This window comes from Peromyscus leucopus, chromosome 18 (assembly GCF_004664715.2).
Source record: "Peromyscus leucopus breed LL Stock chromosome 18, UCI_PerLeu_2.1, whole genome shotgun sequence".
In the NCBI taxonomy this organism is placed as follows: domain Eukaryota; kingdom Metazoa; phylum Chordata; class Mammalia; order Rodentia; family Cricetidae; genus Peromyscus; species Peromyscus leucopus.
The window spans coordinates 36,509,673-36,525,473 of NC_051078.1; the positions used below are offsets into that span (position 1 = coordinate 36,509,673).

The 15,801-nt window shown below is 44.0% G+C and overlaps 1 protein-coding gene across 1 annotated transcript in view; it reads left to right on the plus strand.

Moving 5' to 3' along the window:
• Nucleotides 1-6,074: 6,074 nt before the first annotated feature.
• The window catches only part of Cfap54 (cilia and flagella associated protein 54), a 303,089-nt gene continuing 293,362 nt past the window's right edge, over nt 6,075-15,801 (plus strand). The window contains exon 1 of the mRNA XM_037211918.1: nt 6,075-6,437. Within this exon, the coding sequence (XP_037067813.1) occupies nt 6,100-6,437 (338 nt within the window). The 5' untranslated portion in view covers nt 6,075-6,099. The remainder of the gene's footprint in view (nt 6,438-15,801) is intronic.

A 15,801-nucleotide genomic window follows, 5' to 3' on the forward strand; every position in this document is an offset into this window, starting at 1 on the left:
ATGAGCTGCCATGTAGGTGCTGGGAACCAAATCCGGGTCCTCCGCAGGAGCAACAAGTGCTCTTAGCCACCAAGCCATCTCTCCAAACCCCCTAACTTTTGAGTCTTAAATAAACTTTTATTTGAACAATGAGTACAGGACATTTGTTAATGGAAAGAAAAGGGTAGAGACAAGTTTGAAGTTGTCTTTGCTCTCTTGCCTCCCATGTGTGGCTATTTTTAATAATTTAGAGTGGTCTTTTTTAGAGCTCAGTTCTTTTTATTTTCATTCTCATTCTGTGTCTCTCTTCTTGCTCACCACATATATAAACATATAAAACGTACATGTGGATATTTTAGTTTTAATTTGTGGGAATTTTTTAAAAAATATGTTTGTTTTAATGGGTATGTCTATGTACCAGGCTTGCTCCTGGTGTCCCGGAAGCAAAAAAAAAAAAAAAAAAGTGTTAGATGCCTTGGAACTGAACTGTGTTTTTTTTTTTTTTTTTTTTGGTCTGTGTAGTTTTGGTGCCTGTCCTAGATCTAGCTCTGTAGACCAGGCTGGCCTTGAACTCACAGAGATCCGCCTGGCTCTGCCTCCTGAGGGCTGGGGTTAAAGGCATGTGCCATCACCACCTAGCCCTGAACTGTGTTCTTAACAGGGCTCCAGCCCCATGCCATACCTTATAAATACATATTAACACATTTTTCCACAACATCCTTTTTCCTTTTTTTTTTTTTTTTAAAGAAAGCCCTAAAAATATTGTCAGGTCAAAACATAAAGATCTACTACATTCCCTTAGGCTGTTGGCTCATTTTTAGTCCTGTGAGAAACTGTAGCTCACAAACACATTATTGACATAGCCAGAAGGTTTATAATACTTTCCTATCAACATTTAATGCTAGCAATAAACACATTGTACGTCCCCCCCCCCATATACTTACATATGTGCGTCTTTCTGCACGTGTGCCTCTCATTACCCAAAGCTGATCTCAAAACAAAACAAAACAAAACAAAACAAAACAAAAAAGGACATTTCTAACACTTCAAACACAGGTTGTTTTTGTCACATAGTTGTTTGTGTGTGGCATCACCGTTTTTTAGGGAGTCAGGCTCACCTGCCTTTGGTTCTCACTGCTCTGCCCTCTACTGTTGCAGGCATTAGCAATGAATGATGGTGTGTATCAGGCAGACCTCAGGCTCTGTCTCGGATTTCCCATCTCCCTTCCCATCTTCCTGGAGCCTCCACCACTGGCAGCTTCCCCTTAGGGAAGCCAGCTTTCTGAATAATAGTCTTCACACTGAAGACCCCCCCCCCTTCCTGTCTGCATATTCTAACAGCTGCTGTAGGGACTGCCCTCAGCAACAGCCTGCTTGGCTCTTTCTACAAGCTGAAGCCATTGTCTGGCATTTCTGGTTCCTCCCCTGGCTTTTGAATTAAGATCAAGCACATCGTATTACAGACAGCTGCCGAAGGAGCCAGGCGGTCCAAGCTGGAAGTGCAGGGATGACTCTTGACCACGAGGAAGACAGTATGTATACTTTCTGCCTATTCTTGTATATTCTAAGACACAGCATATAGCTGGTGAGAGATACCCAACGGCTGAGCAACTGTGTCTTCATGATTCACTGGTCGGACTGGGTTTTGTTTACATCCATTCCTGTCCTGCTCCCATTTCCCTCAGTCAAGTTTTAGTAGAATCACACCAGAAATAAAGCCTCTCATGAACCTTTCCTTCAGATTCATCTTTTCAGGAAAACCTTAAGTTAACACAGTAGGAATATGAAATTAATAAAAGGAATCATCAAGATGGGATTTTAGATTTGGATTGCTCATCTACCTGAGAGCCCCAGGGACCTGTTTGTCCTGGGGGGAAGATGACAATTTAAAGTGTATTTCAAAAGAGACAATGTGTCTACTACAGCTTGGGGCAAATGCAGTTTGAGTTTGCTGGAAGCCATACCTAGGATCTGATTATGTAGCAGATATTCCAAGAGTGGGGCCTAGAGACACAGCCTGAGAACTGAATTCCTAAATTCCTCTGGGTCTTCCAGGCTGGGACTAAGTAGCCCTTAACCACTTGCTAGACGACAACAGTTTCTGCTTGCCTGGGGGAGGTGGGTAGACAATGACCTAATCTGAAGCAGGTGCCTCGCAAGACCGGACTTGTTTTCCTGAAAATATACCCGCAGCATACTTGATTGCCTTCTGCTGGAAAGCAAGGTTGGGTTTCAGCACAAACTGAGCAGGGAGCTTTGAGCAGGTACAAACCCCGCGCCACAGGAATGGCAGAATCCTGCATTTAATAGGCTTCGGCTGAAACCAGATAGAGTGGGCACTGGGGTGGATCTTGACTACACTAGGAGTCTCCTCTTCTCCACAGTTTAGCTTGGGTGAAGGAGACAATATGCAGAAGAACCTTAGCATTGGCTCTCTGAACTCTGGAGTTAGAACTATCATATGTGTGAGAGACGGTACAGACATCCGGCACTGTCTACACTCACCGGCTTCTTGTAGGGAGAGTGTGTGCTCATGTGTAGATTATACAGGCACACAAAGGAATGAGTGTATTTAACTGAATGAATATATGAAGAAATAAGAAACAAAAATTTAAGTTTACATATTAGTTGGTGATGTGGGAAAGGAGGGTTTTTGTATTTTCTTTTTTAAAGGACCATACATTCTATTTAGGACAGTCTAAGTGATTAACAGCTGAATACCTAACGGGAAAAAAAAACCCACTAACCTTATTTATTATTTCTCTAACCATAACTTAAGACATAAAAGAATTCTGAATGAGCAGAAAGAATCTCGGCAGCCAGCAAAGGCATTAGTTATAAGAAACAGCAATTTACATTATTTATGAGGAAGCTATTTACATTGCCTGGCCCGCCAGTGGCTGCCTCCTTCTATTCTTTCTTTACAGGGAGAATAAGGGAAATTGACATGGGACAAGGAGAGGTATCATCAAGCCTGCATCTCATTACAGGAAGAAGGCAGCATCTCTAAAAAAAAAAATGTGTTTTAAAACCCCTCAAATATAATCGAAAGGGAAGAAAATGGAAACTTCCATCTTGCCACGATGATGATGATTCATCATCCAACACCCCTTTAAATATTCAGACAGGCTTCCAAAAACCCACAGCAAGTGAAGGATTGTTAGCAGAAGCATGTGCGGGGCGGGGGAAGGGGGCGCAATGACTAAGACAGAACGTTTCGTAATTCAAGCACTTGAGTTTAGTCACATTTTTTTCCCCTACCAGTGACTTTGAAATCTGTACACTAGGAGAAAGGTTATTTGTTAAAAAAAAAAAAAAAAAAAAAAAAAAAAAAAAAAAAAAAAAAAGCCAAAGCAGGGAGGGAGCAAGCCCACTTCGTTTTACGTCCTCTCCTCCTTTCTGACCACTTTAATTCAATGGGAGCCTGCCTCCTGCCGTTCCTATTTGTCACTACAATAGATCGTTCTCAGCAGCAATTTGCACAGGCATTTGATCTGAAATGGACAGGGCTGCTATGTGAAAGCAAGGGGGTTTGAAAGAGAACTGGGAGAATTTACCAAGCCAGATTTTTACCAAGCTTCTACCAAGCGTGTGTGTGTGTGTGTGTGTGTGTGTGTGTGTGTGTGTGTGTGTGTGTACACAAAAAGCTCAATGGACAAATCTCCCCACCTCCACCTGCATTCTTTAAAAACTTTAGAAAGTTTTTATTGCCCATCTAGAGTGAGATCAAATATTGTGAATCAACGGGAATATCTGAGTCTTGGCTGGAGAATTGGGCGCTGACAGTCAGCTGGATATTCCTCTGTTCCACTGGTTGCCCGGAAGGTTCTTTATTCACAATGACCTGCTCCAGTGAGTGATTTCATTGTGACCTTCCTTCCAAAATATTCGGGTATGGTGCACAGGACATAAGAGGCTGACCTTACAAGTTAGCACAGATCTATAGGGCTGAAAAAGAATGAGGTCGGATCTGGAAGAGTTAAGGCTGTGCTCTAATGAACGTCTTGGCATTTGGTGGCTGCTAAGGTCACCATCTATATTTTTGAGTGTGAAGGAACCGGCAATAGTTTCAGTGTTAAAGACCTAGTTTTAGAAGCCGCCATAAATCTCTGGTTCTTTGATAATTTTTGGCATTGCATAATTTATAAGGAAAAGCGGGTCCTCTAGCTGAAATTCAAACCTCAAATTAATAAAGTTGACTCAATGTGGCCCATGAAATGCAAGGAAAGAACATTTCTTGATGTTAAACATTTCCCCTGAGGCATGTAGTTTGCCCATTAGAGAGAGAGAGAAAAAAAAAAAAAAACAAAAAAAAAAACAAACAAACAAAAAAAAACAAAAAAACCCCTCCCACATCCCTGTTTAAAAATGCAGAAGTATTTTGAGAGTTAACAGTTCCACCATTAGCATGTGTAAATGTCCAAGAGTTAAAGCTGAGTAAAATACGCATCAATTTAGAACAGAGTGACATGTAGGATAAGGCTGAAGTACAAATAAATAGTAAATGTAATCCTCATTATTAGAGGCACAAATTCTAATCCCATAGTCACCAACTCAAACTGCTGAGGGAGGAGAACGTCGTGGTAGCAAGTACCTGTGTTAATCAGCTTCTCAGAGAATTTCCTAATTTCAATTTCGTTAAGAAGCTTCTTTTGGGGGTGTCTCAGTCAGGGTTTCTATTGCTGTGAAGAGGCACCATGACCACGGCAACTCTTATAGAGAGCACATTTAACTGGGGTGGTTCGCTTGCGGTTTCAGAGGTTCAGTCCATTATCATCATGATGGGGAGCATGGCGGTGGTGGAGGCTGATGTGGTCCTGGAGTCATGGCTGAGAGTTCCACATCTTACAGTCAACAGGAAGTCAACTGAGACACCGGGGCGGTATCCTGAGCATAGGAAACCTCAAAGCCTACTCCGACAGTTACACACTTCCTCCAACAAGGCCACACCCACCCCAACAAAGCCACACCTTCTAATAGTGCCACTCCCTATGAGTTTATGGGGGCCACTTGCATTCAAATTACCCCAGGGGGCATCATGAATACAGCTTACTCCTTATGATCCCTGGCTCCAGAGCACATAATCAGGACTTGTTCCCTGACACTACGCTTTGTTCTCTGACTTTGGTCTCCTCAGCTGTGAAACAGTGGAGAAATGTTAGTAGCTGAGGTATGACATCATTATGATTAAAAGAGAAGAGCAGTGTTTCGGCTGTGTGGCGGTGGCACACGCCGTTAATCCCAATCCCAACGATTGCCAGGCAGGGGCAGGCTGATCTCTGTGAGTTGGAGACCAACCTGGTCTACAGAATAAGTAGAGAAACCTTTCACAGAGAAAAAAGAAAAAGAAAAGAAAAGTTTCAAAATGCTCAAAATAAAGACACATTTTAATTATTGTAACCCTGGATATTGTTATTAAAAAGTCAAAATGGAAAAAATATAGCATGAATTTTTGATGGTAATTAAAAAAATAATTTATTTAACTTTATGTGCAATGTTGTGAAGGTGTCAGATGCCCTGGAACTGGAGTTACAGACAGTTGTGAGAGGCACTGTGGGTGCTGGGAATTGAACCTGGGTCCCTCTGGAAGAATACCAGTGCTCTTAACCACTGAGCCGTCTCTCCAGCCCCTTGTTAGGAATTTTTTATTGCTTCTCTGTTTAAAACTCCCTCTGTAGCTGCCTTGTTTGTGAATGCCTGGAATCCCAACACTCAAGGGACAGAGGCAGGAGGAGAGTGAGTTTGAGCCCCACCCCGCCTCCATGGGCTCCATAAGGAGGTCCTTCTAAAATTAAGAACAAAAAAATTCCACAACAAACAAAAACCTCCAAACAAAACAGAAAGTTATTTATGCATTATACATCAGTGCCATATGGTTACACAACCAAATGGACATAAAAGTATTTAAATTCATTTGATGTGCGTGTGTGAGTGTGTGCACGCATGTCTATTCACAAATACCCATTTTCGAGCATCCTGCCTCTCCAGGCGGTTGGTGCTGCCCTCGCCCTCTAGGGGCCGCCGTGCTTCCGGAAAGCTTGCAGGTGGCTCTGTTGCCAGGAGACCGTTGCCCGGCAACCGCGTGTACACCGGCCCCCTAGCGTGCTGGCTCTGACAGACATGGCGACCTCCAGCTCCTCCTCCAGCTCGTCCTCGGAGACGTCCCGGGAGACCGTGATATCGGTGACGCCGGTGCAGCTGCCCCCGACGCCGCCGCCGACCTCCACGGCGATCCTCAAGTCGCCCACCGAGTCCAAGTCGAGCTCGTCCAACACGCCGCCGCAGTGGACCTGCTCCGAGGACACGCTGCCCTCGGCCGCCTTCTACGGGCCCCTGGACGCTAAGAACCCGCTCCTGGCCTCTTGCGAGAAGGAGACCCGGGAGCTGTTGGGCTTTATGAAGAAGAAGAAGCCTCTAGCCATCACGGAGCAACAGAAGCACGAGTTCCATCGGAGGTGGTAAGCGGAGGCAGGGCGCTGGGGAGGGCGCCGCCAGGACAGGGGCGGGGCCCCGGAGCCCAGAAGCGGACGTTCCTGGACATCACGGTCCTTAGCTCGCCTTCCATATTTCAGGTCCAAGTAAAAAGTCTGCACAGAAGCGCTTCCTCACTCCGGGTTTGGTCTCAGTATCTTCTCCTGGCTTCTCTTGGCTCACTCGTGGGTGGCAAAACAGGGCAAAAGCAGACTAAAGACCATCTCTGAGATTGCTCAGGTCCTTGTTTGGTCTCAACCAAGGCTGTCACATGGTGGACGTGTGCATTTTGTTCTTCTTTTTTTTTTTTTAAATATCCCGCTGGGGTTACAGAAACTTCTTTTTCCTTTTGACTTTGTGGCTCTTTCTGAGCGTCTGATTGCTTTTTTTGTTTGTTTCCGTCTCCAACTTACTTCCGTGAACTGAAAACGACCTGCTTTTAAGATTTTTTTTTTCTTGGTAATGTTACCACCATTTTTTTCCCTGGTCTAATACATTCCAAAACGAGTAGTTACAGATTTAGGTAGGCAAGTAGCAAAGAATACCAGACTGGTGAATAATTTTAACTTACATGCATTCCCCATGAATTTAGTATGAATACACGGTTTTAACTTACATTTATTATTCATGCAAACATCCTAACTCTTTGTTAAGCACTTAGTATACATCTCTGAAAGGTACTTTTCTCAAAACTAGAAAAGCATCAAGTTAACAATAGACCCCTTCCCCTAAATCATGTTTTTCTGCTCTGTCCCACCCAGGTTTGAATCACCCCTTTCTCTAGCACACCCACACTGTGGTCTTCGTTGGTCCATTTGTTATCAGATTGACAGTCATGGTAACTCAGGATTTGTGTTAAAGTGACCCTTATTTTTATTTTTATTATTATTATTATTTGGTTTTTTCGAGACAGGGTTTCTCTGTGTAGCTTTGTGCCTTTCCTGGAACTTACTCTGTAGCCCAGGCTGGACTCGAACTCACAGAGATCTGCCTGCCTCTGCCTCCCGTGTGCTGGGATTAAAGGCGTGCGCCACCACTGCCCAGCGACCCTTATTTTCTTTAATAATGATCACGAAGTGCAAGGGTAAAGATGCTGGAGATACTGATGTGGAAGGAGAAGGTGTAAATCCTTCTGTAAATGAAAAAAATGTTTCAATAAGGAAAGGGGAAAAATGCGTATTCTGGTGGCCAAGATCCACAGTACAGTTGGATGTTCTGAGAGATACCATACTCACATAACTTTTATACAGTTTGTTATACTTGTTCCACCAGAGTACAGTTCACCTCTTACGGTACCCAGTTCACAAAGAAAACCGCCATGGTGTGATGGCTAATCTTGGTTGTCAACTGGACACTCCAGGGAAGAAGGCACCTCAAATCAAATGAGAAACGGCCTCCATCAGATTGGCCTTGTGGCATGTCTGTGGATGATCGTTTTTCACTCTTTTGGGGGGCCCACCCCCCAGCTCCCAAGTAAATCACACATGGAGGCTTATTCTTTTTTTTTTTTTCAAACTGCAACTCTTTTTTTTTGTGTGTCTGTGTGTGATATATATTTTTTATTTTACAATACCATTCAGTTCTACATATCAGCCATGGGTTCCCCTATTCTCCCCCCTCCCACGCCCTCCCCATACCCCCAGCCCACCCTCCATTCCCACCTCCTCCAGGACAAGTCCTCCCCCGAGGACTGTGATCAACTTGGTAGACTCAGTCCAGGGAGGTCCAGTCCCTTCCTCCCAGACTAAGCCAAGTGTCCCTGCATAAGTTCCTGGTTTCAAACAGCCAATTCATGCAATGAGCACAGGACATGGTCCCACTGCCTAGATGCCTCCCAAACTGATCAAGCCAATCAACTGTCTCACCTATTCAGAGGGCCTGATCCAGCTGGGAGCCCCTCAGCCTTTGGTTCATAGTTCATGTGTTTCCATTCATTTGGCTATTTTTTTTCAATAATTGAGTAAAACTGAAATTTATTATATGCCACAGTCGTCCTAGGGACCTCCATGCTATATATATAGCCTCTATGGTTCTATGGGTTGTGGTCTGATTGTTCATTTTATATCTAGAATCCACCAATGAGTGAGTACATACCATAACTGTCTTTCTGGGTTTGGGTTACCTCACTCAGGATGATTTTTTCTAGTTCCATCCATTTGGGAGGCTTATTCTTAATTATGAATGTTCGGCCTTAGCTTGGCTTATTTTCTAGTCGGCTTTCCTTATCTTAAATTGTCTAGTCTAACTTTTGCCTCTGGGCTTTTCCTATTCTCTTACTTCTGTATCTTACTCTTACTCTGTGGCTTGTTGTGTGTTTATCTGGGTGGCTGGCCCCTGGAATCTCTTCCTTCTCTGGCTGCTTCTTTTTCAATTCTAGCTAGTTCTCTCCTCCCAGATTTCTCCCTCTCTATATATATATATATTCTCTTGTCTACCAGCCCCACCTATCCTTTCTCCTGCCTTGCTATTGGCCGTTCAGCTCTTTATTAGACCATCAGGTGTTTTAGACAGGCAAAGTATCACAGCTTCACAGAGTTAAACAAATGCAACATAAACAAAAGTAACATACCTTAAAATAACATTCCACTATACATGTCTGTGGGACATTTTATTGATTACTAATTGATATGGGAGGGTCCAGTCTACCCTGGGCACTGCTATCTTTGGTCAGTTGTCCCTGGGCTGTATAAGAAAAGTAGCCAAGGGCTGGAGAGGTGGCTCAGAGGTTAAGAGCATTGGCTGTTCTTCTAGAGGTCCCGAGTTCAATCCCCAGCAACCACATGGTAGCTCACAACCATCTATAATGAGATCTGGTGCCCTTTTCTGGCATGTAGACAGAACACTGTATGTGTAATAAATAAATAAATCTTTAAAAAAAATCTGTTAAAAAAAGAAAAGAAAAGAAAAAAGAAGAGTAGCCAAGCAAGCCAGAGGAATCAAGCCACTAAGCAGTGTTCCTCCTTGGCCTCTGCTTCAGTTCCTGCTTTGAAATCCTGACCTGGTTTCCCTCAATCATGGACTGTAACCCACAAGATGCAATAAACCATTTGCTCCCCAAATTACTTCTAGTCACAGTGATTATCACAGCAACAGAAAGCTAACTAGAGCATAATGGTGCTCCCTCTCTCTCTCTCTCTCTCTCTCTCTCTCTCTCTCTCTCTCTCTCTGTAAGAAAATACAGTATACATAATAATATTCAGTGTTAATTGTCTCTTCATCCAACTATTAGGGGTCTCACAATGCATCCACTGACAGCAGGGAAGAGCCACAGTGGAGACATTTTACCAGGAAAGTCTAGAGAGAAGAGTAAGGCGGGGACAGGATTGAGGGGTAGCCGATGGGTGTTGCAATTGGAAATGGGGTGGCCAGGAGATGGGCGGAGAAAACCAGGAAACATGGCTTAGTTTTTCTTGTTTTTGGAAAGTCGAGGAGGAAGTCTAAGGTGGTGGCACATGCCTTTAATCCCATCAGAGGCAGAGGCAGGTGGGTCTCTGAGTGTGAGTTCCTGGACAGCCAAGGCTACACAGAGAAATCACGTCTCAATGCGGCCCCCCCCCCCCCCCCCCCCTGTGCACGAGTGTGTGCACACACATGTACACACACACACAATGTCGAGAAGGTGTGGAGACGATGTATAAGGGTTTCTTGGTAGAGTGGGCTACACAGGGAAATGGCAAGTGCGAAGAAGCTGAGGTAGCATTGTGGCAGAGGGAAGAGCAGGTTTACGTAGGAGGAAATGGAGGAAATTAGGTAGATGGAGAATTTAGTTCTAGATATATTGGGATTGTAACTCAGCATTCAGGCAGGGCTGGAGGTCAGAAGAGAAACACATTTGGGATTATCAACCCATTCATGCTATTTACATTATGATGCTGGACAGACTAACCAAGGGAGGGAGTGTAGGGGAAGAAGAGAGAGCCGAGGGATGTTCCAACACTGACAAGGAGGAGCAAATTACAACCTGCAGAGACTGAGAGACCAGGAAGGGAGGAGGAGGAGGACCAGGAAGTAGCTGGTGCTCCGAAAGCCTGGAAAGAAAGTGATTTAAGAGGAAGAATCAACCTTGGTGTATCATCCTGCTGGTGGGTAGGAGGAGAGCCAAGAGTTGACCCAGGAGCAAGGACAAATAAGATAAAATAAATAAAATAAGATAAAATAAAATAAAATAAAGACTTTTGCTGGCCATGGTGTTGCATACCTATCATCCCAGCATTTGGGGTTTGAGTTGGAGATTCCTGCCTTCAAGGCTAGCTGAGTGAGACCCTGTCTAAAGAAAGACCAAGGAGACCATGTTGCACACGCGGCCATGATCCGAATCCACTCTGTTTGAATGGTTTCCATTTGTACATCATTCTCGAATCTCTGCTGCCAGCATTCCAGTCCAAATCAGAGGCTCACTTTTCTTTGACCTCCTCCACTCGGTCTCAAATATCCTTCATGTAGCAGTCGGGTGTTCTCTGCAAACATACTGTCTGCTCTTAACTACAGTTTGCTGATTGTCCTTTCTTCTAGAAAGCAATTGAGAGGCCTCCACTGTTCTCCAGGATCCAAGGATCTGGCCCCACCTTCCCCCTGTCTGTGCTCAGCACTTTCCTTGGGACTTGCCCGAGAAACACTCTACTTTCTTGCCCCCCCCCCCCAGGTTTAATTAGTTGTTTCCTTTGTCTGGGAGGTTTTTCTTCCAGATTCCTAGTTATCTGGCTCGCTTTCCTCTTTCAGGTCTCTGTCAATCATCACTATCCAAGACGGGCTTTTTCTGCCTAATTCAGGTTCACCTATCAATTGGTATTTTATTTAATGTTTCGCGTTCTTGTATATTGTCTCGCTCCTTTATTAAAACATGAGCTTCCTGAGGAGCTTGGGATAATTTTCTTTTTCTTTCTTCGTTGCTCCATCTCTAGGTGCTAGCCTGGGAACTGGAGCCTAGTAAACACTCAACAAATATTCGATACCGCAGGAATCCAAGGACTGTATTGTCTTACATTGGAAAACAGATTTAATTGTTTCTCTATGGTGTGGAAGGGTGTTTTGCCTGCATGTGTGTCAAAGTAGGTGGCACTCCAGCCGAGGCCCAAGGGGAGCTCAGTGGCAGCCCACTTTGAAATGAGGGGTAAGGGGGGATGATGTGAGATGAGAAGAATCTGCAGGAGTCAACCAGGCAAACAGAGAGAAATAGAGGACAGGACAGCAAGCGTAGAAGACCCTTGACTGGAAAGAACCAAGCACGGTGAAGGAACAGAGAGAAGGCCACTGGGCTCCACCATGGCAGGTGCAGGTGCAAGGGCAGGGGATGACAGTGGAGGAATGGACGGGGCTTTGGAAGGCTGCAGAGGTCCTTTCTGCGAAGGCATTACCATTACGTAATTCTTATCTGAAAATACTGCTTGGGTGACCCTGTAAAATGGAGCAAGAGAGGTAATGGGGAGCTGGTTAGGAGCCCAGGAGGCAGGAATTGCTTTTATAACACATTTGACAGATGGTTGTTCCTAAAAATCAAAGCTTTTTTTCCTCTTCTAACTATAGGGATTTCCACAAGCATAAAAATTTATAGTCCCAAAAATACAATTTTGAGTATATGAACAATGCTGTTATATAAAAGTGTGGTATATTTAAAAATATGCTTTTGTTATAAGCACTAGGTAGTCTGCTTAACACTTATACTGTAAGAAACTTTTTAGGACATCCAGGACATCTCCTAGCCATCATAGCCAACCAGCAGTATAAAACATGTTAGCCCTTTACTCTTGAAGCTGGCTGGGGTGGTCCATGTCTGCGGTTCCAACCCTTGGGAGGCTGAGGTAGGTAGGAGGATTGCTGTGTGAGCTCAGCCTGGACTACAGGAATATGTTTCAGGCTACCCTGGGCTCCAGAGGATATATATATTTTTTTTTTTTTGCTGCACTATTACGTAAGCTATTCCTAATGAGCAGCATTCCTGAACTTCAGATTCTCTAAAAAGAAAAAAAAAACAAAAACCTCTCTTATTATATAACCCTGATTGACTTAATTAAGCTGGTGCTTCTATGAGTAACAAACCCAATGATCATCTCATCTGTGAGGCTCGGATGAATTAACTGTTTTATGTGCAGAAGTGAGGGGTTCTGGCCCGACAGGGTAGATTTCTTGAATTTATTACATCTAAATACTGTGAAATTTCATGGGGCAGCAAATGAAATAAAAAAAAAAAAAAAGCTGGTGCCTCTCTTTTCTTAAACCCCGTGGTTTCTGTTTATCACATTATTTATTTGTCTTTGTCATTTATTACGGGCACGTGTCTCTATTTTTCTACCCTAAACATTATTATTCGGTCCATAAAGACAGGGATGCTTAATCTCCTATACTCAACTGGGGATTCAATCAATATCGCTTAATTATTTTAATGAATCAGTTGATTTGTAGATACTGTTTCATGACTGTGCATGTAAGCAGTAACCATTCTCCACTTTTTTTTTTTTTTTTTTTTTTTTGGTTTTTCAAGACAGGGTTTCTCTGTGTAGCCTTGGCTGTCCTGGAACTCACTCTGTAGACCAGGCTGGCCTTGAACTCTGAGCCTCGGCCTCCCGAGTGCTGGGATTAAAGGTGTGCGCCACCACCGCCTGGCCAGTCTCTGGTTCTTTGAGTTTAGCCTGCTGCCTGTGTTTCTCAGTTCATGCTGCCTTAACAAGATACCACAGACTGAGTGGTAAGACATTTATTTTCACATCGTTCTGAAGCCTTCAGGTTCCAGGTCAGGACCTTGTCAGGGCTGTTTGCCTGGCTTGGGAAGCTGCTTTACCCTCACGGGGCCCTTGCTCTGAAGAAGCCCGGGGGAAAGAGAGTACAAATGAGCAAAACTCTCGGAATCTCTTCTGGTGAGGACATTAATTCCATCAGACCAGGATTCCATGGCGTGGCCTCATTTAGTCTTAATTGCTCCCTCAGACACCCAGTTTCCAGCACAGCTGCCCCCGGGGTTAAAGGCTTCAATAGTGTGTTCGGGATGGAAGGATGCATTCTGTTCCCAACACCGCCTGTATTTAGAAATTTAGAAGATGGGATTGGACAATTTTAAGGAGAGTTTAGACTGATTTTTTCTTATCCCACAGGCACTCATAACATTTGAGAAAAAGAGAAGAAATCAGTGTTAAGTCAGAGAATGAATCAAATTAGCCATGATTTACTGCCCTGTTCATTTTTATTAAAAGCCACTTTTATAATACTGACGGTCTGTTTTTGTCTCGTGTGGTGGGAGAAGGCGTAATCCTACATGGTTTTGAGCTCTTCCTGGAGAAGAATGAAATAAAAACAAGAATTTCCCCAACCTACCTACCCTTGACCCCGTCACCATCCCTCCCTCCCTGTCCTCTTCCCCACTCCCCTTCTTCTGTCCCGAGTCACCTCCTTATATTCTTGACCATCATGACAGCTACCGAGCTGCCAACCTGACGGGTTGAGAATTGCCTAGGAGACAAGCCTCCGGGCTCCCTGGTGACGGCTCCTTTAAGTCAGGTTACCCTATCGGCATGTCTTAATTGAGATGGGGAGACCCACACACAGTGGTTCCTTCCCCCTGAATTACCATCTCGGACTGTGTAGAACGGAGAAAGCAAGATACGCGTGAATTCTTGATTGGGGACGCGACATGACCAGCTGCTTCAAGCTTCTGCCTCGATTTCCCCACCATGATGGACGGACTGTACCTTGACCTGTGAGGCAGAAGAAACTCCTTCTCCCTTACGCTGTTTTTGTCAGAGTATTTTATCGTAGCAACAGGAAGAGAAGCCAAGGCACTCAACCTGTACTAGCTAGTCACTGCTCTTGAGGCAAGAAGTGAATACTATCCTCAAAGTCCTTGTCTGTGGGGATGTTGTCTCCCACCTTGCGGTCATTGCAGACATGAAATGAAACACAGGAAAAATAATTCTGGGGTGTCAGGTACAAAATAGCCAACACAACATTGAAGAAAGAAGTCGGGGGATGATCAAGAGCGTGGTGGCCCATGCCTGTAATTCTGGCACACGGGAGGATGGAGGATGTTGACTTTGAGGGTGGCCAGGGCTCCACAGTGAGACCCTGTCTCATTACAAACAGGATCCAGAGCAACAAAGCTGGCAGACCAATGCTACACACTCTAAGGGTTTATAAACCGCTGTGGTAATCTGGACAGTGTGATATCAGTGAAATAATGGACGAATCAATGGAGAGGAATACACAACCCAGAGGTATAGTCTATAGTTTGACAAAGGAATAGAAACAAGACAGAATGATGCTGGAAATACTTAACAACTACAGGCAAGAAAATGAATTTAGTTACAGAGTTTACATCCTTCCTGGAAATCAACTCAAAGTATCATCTGTCAAAAACATAATACTCAAAACAGAATGATTCCTAAGAGAAAATCTGGGTGACCTTGGGTTTGGCAATTACGTTTTCTACATGACTCCAAATACATGACCCATGAAAGAAATAATCAACAAGCTTAATTTCATCAAAATTAAAGATTCGTGCTCTGTGAAACACTGTAAAGAGTATGAAAGAGTAGGCTGTAAACTTAATACTTGCAAAAGTCGTATCTGATAAAAGACTGTCCACGATATGCAATGGACTCTTAAAAAGATCAGTGGTAAGAAAACAAAAAAACAAACCTCCAACCTGTTTTCAAAAATTGGTCAAATATCCAAAAGACATCTCATCAAAGAGGTATACGCACATGGAAAATGAACGCAAGAAGATGCTCCATGTGCAATAACATCCGGGAACTGCGGATTCAAACAGCCATGAGATCGTCTGCATGCCGATTAGAAGGCTAAAATCCAGGATGCCAATGACTGAATGCTGATGAGGGAGCAACAGAAGCTCCATGCTGGAGGGGATGCAGGATGGCAGAGGTAACTTTGTGGAAGATAAGGGATGATTTCCCATAAAGCTAAGTGCACGGCACATCCTTGAGAATGCAGTCTAATAACTGTGGCTCTTGGTACCCAAAGGAAGATTGTATCCACACAAAACTCTGCATATGAGTACTTATAGCATATCTCTATCTCCCCCACCTGTGTGTATGTGTGTAGAGGCCAGAATTCAACCTTGGATGTCCTACATCAAGAGCCATCCTTTGTTTTTGAGACAGGGTCTCTCACTGGAGTCTGAGGCCTACAAATTACCATAGGCTACTGGCTCCTGAATCCCAGAGATCCTCCTGCCTCTGCTTTCCCAGTGCTGAGATTATAAGCATGTGTCACAGGACCTGGCTATTCACATGGGTTCTGGGACTCCCAACTCAGGTCCTCTCGCGTATACAGTAAGCATTTTATTAACTGAGCTGTTTCCCCAACCTCGGATATGCATTAGCAGCTTTATCTATAATTGTTAAG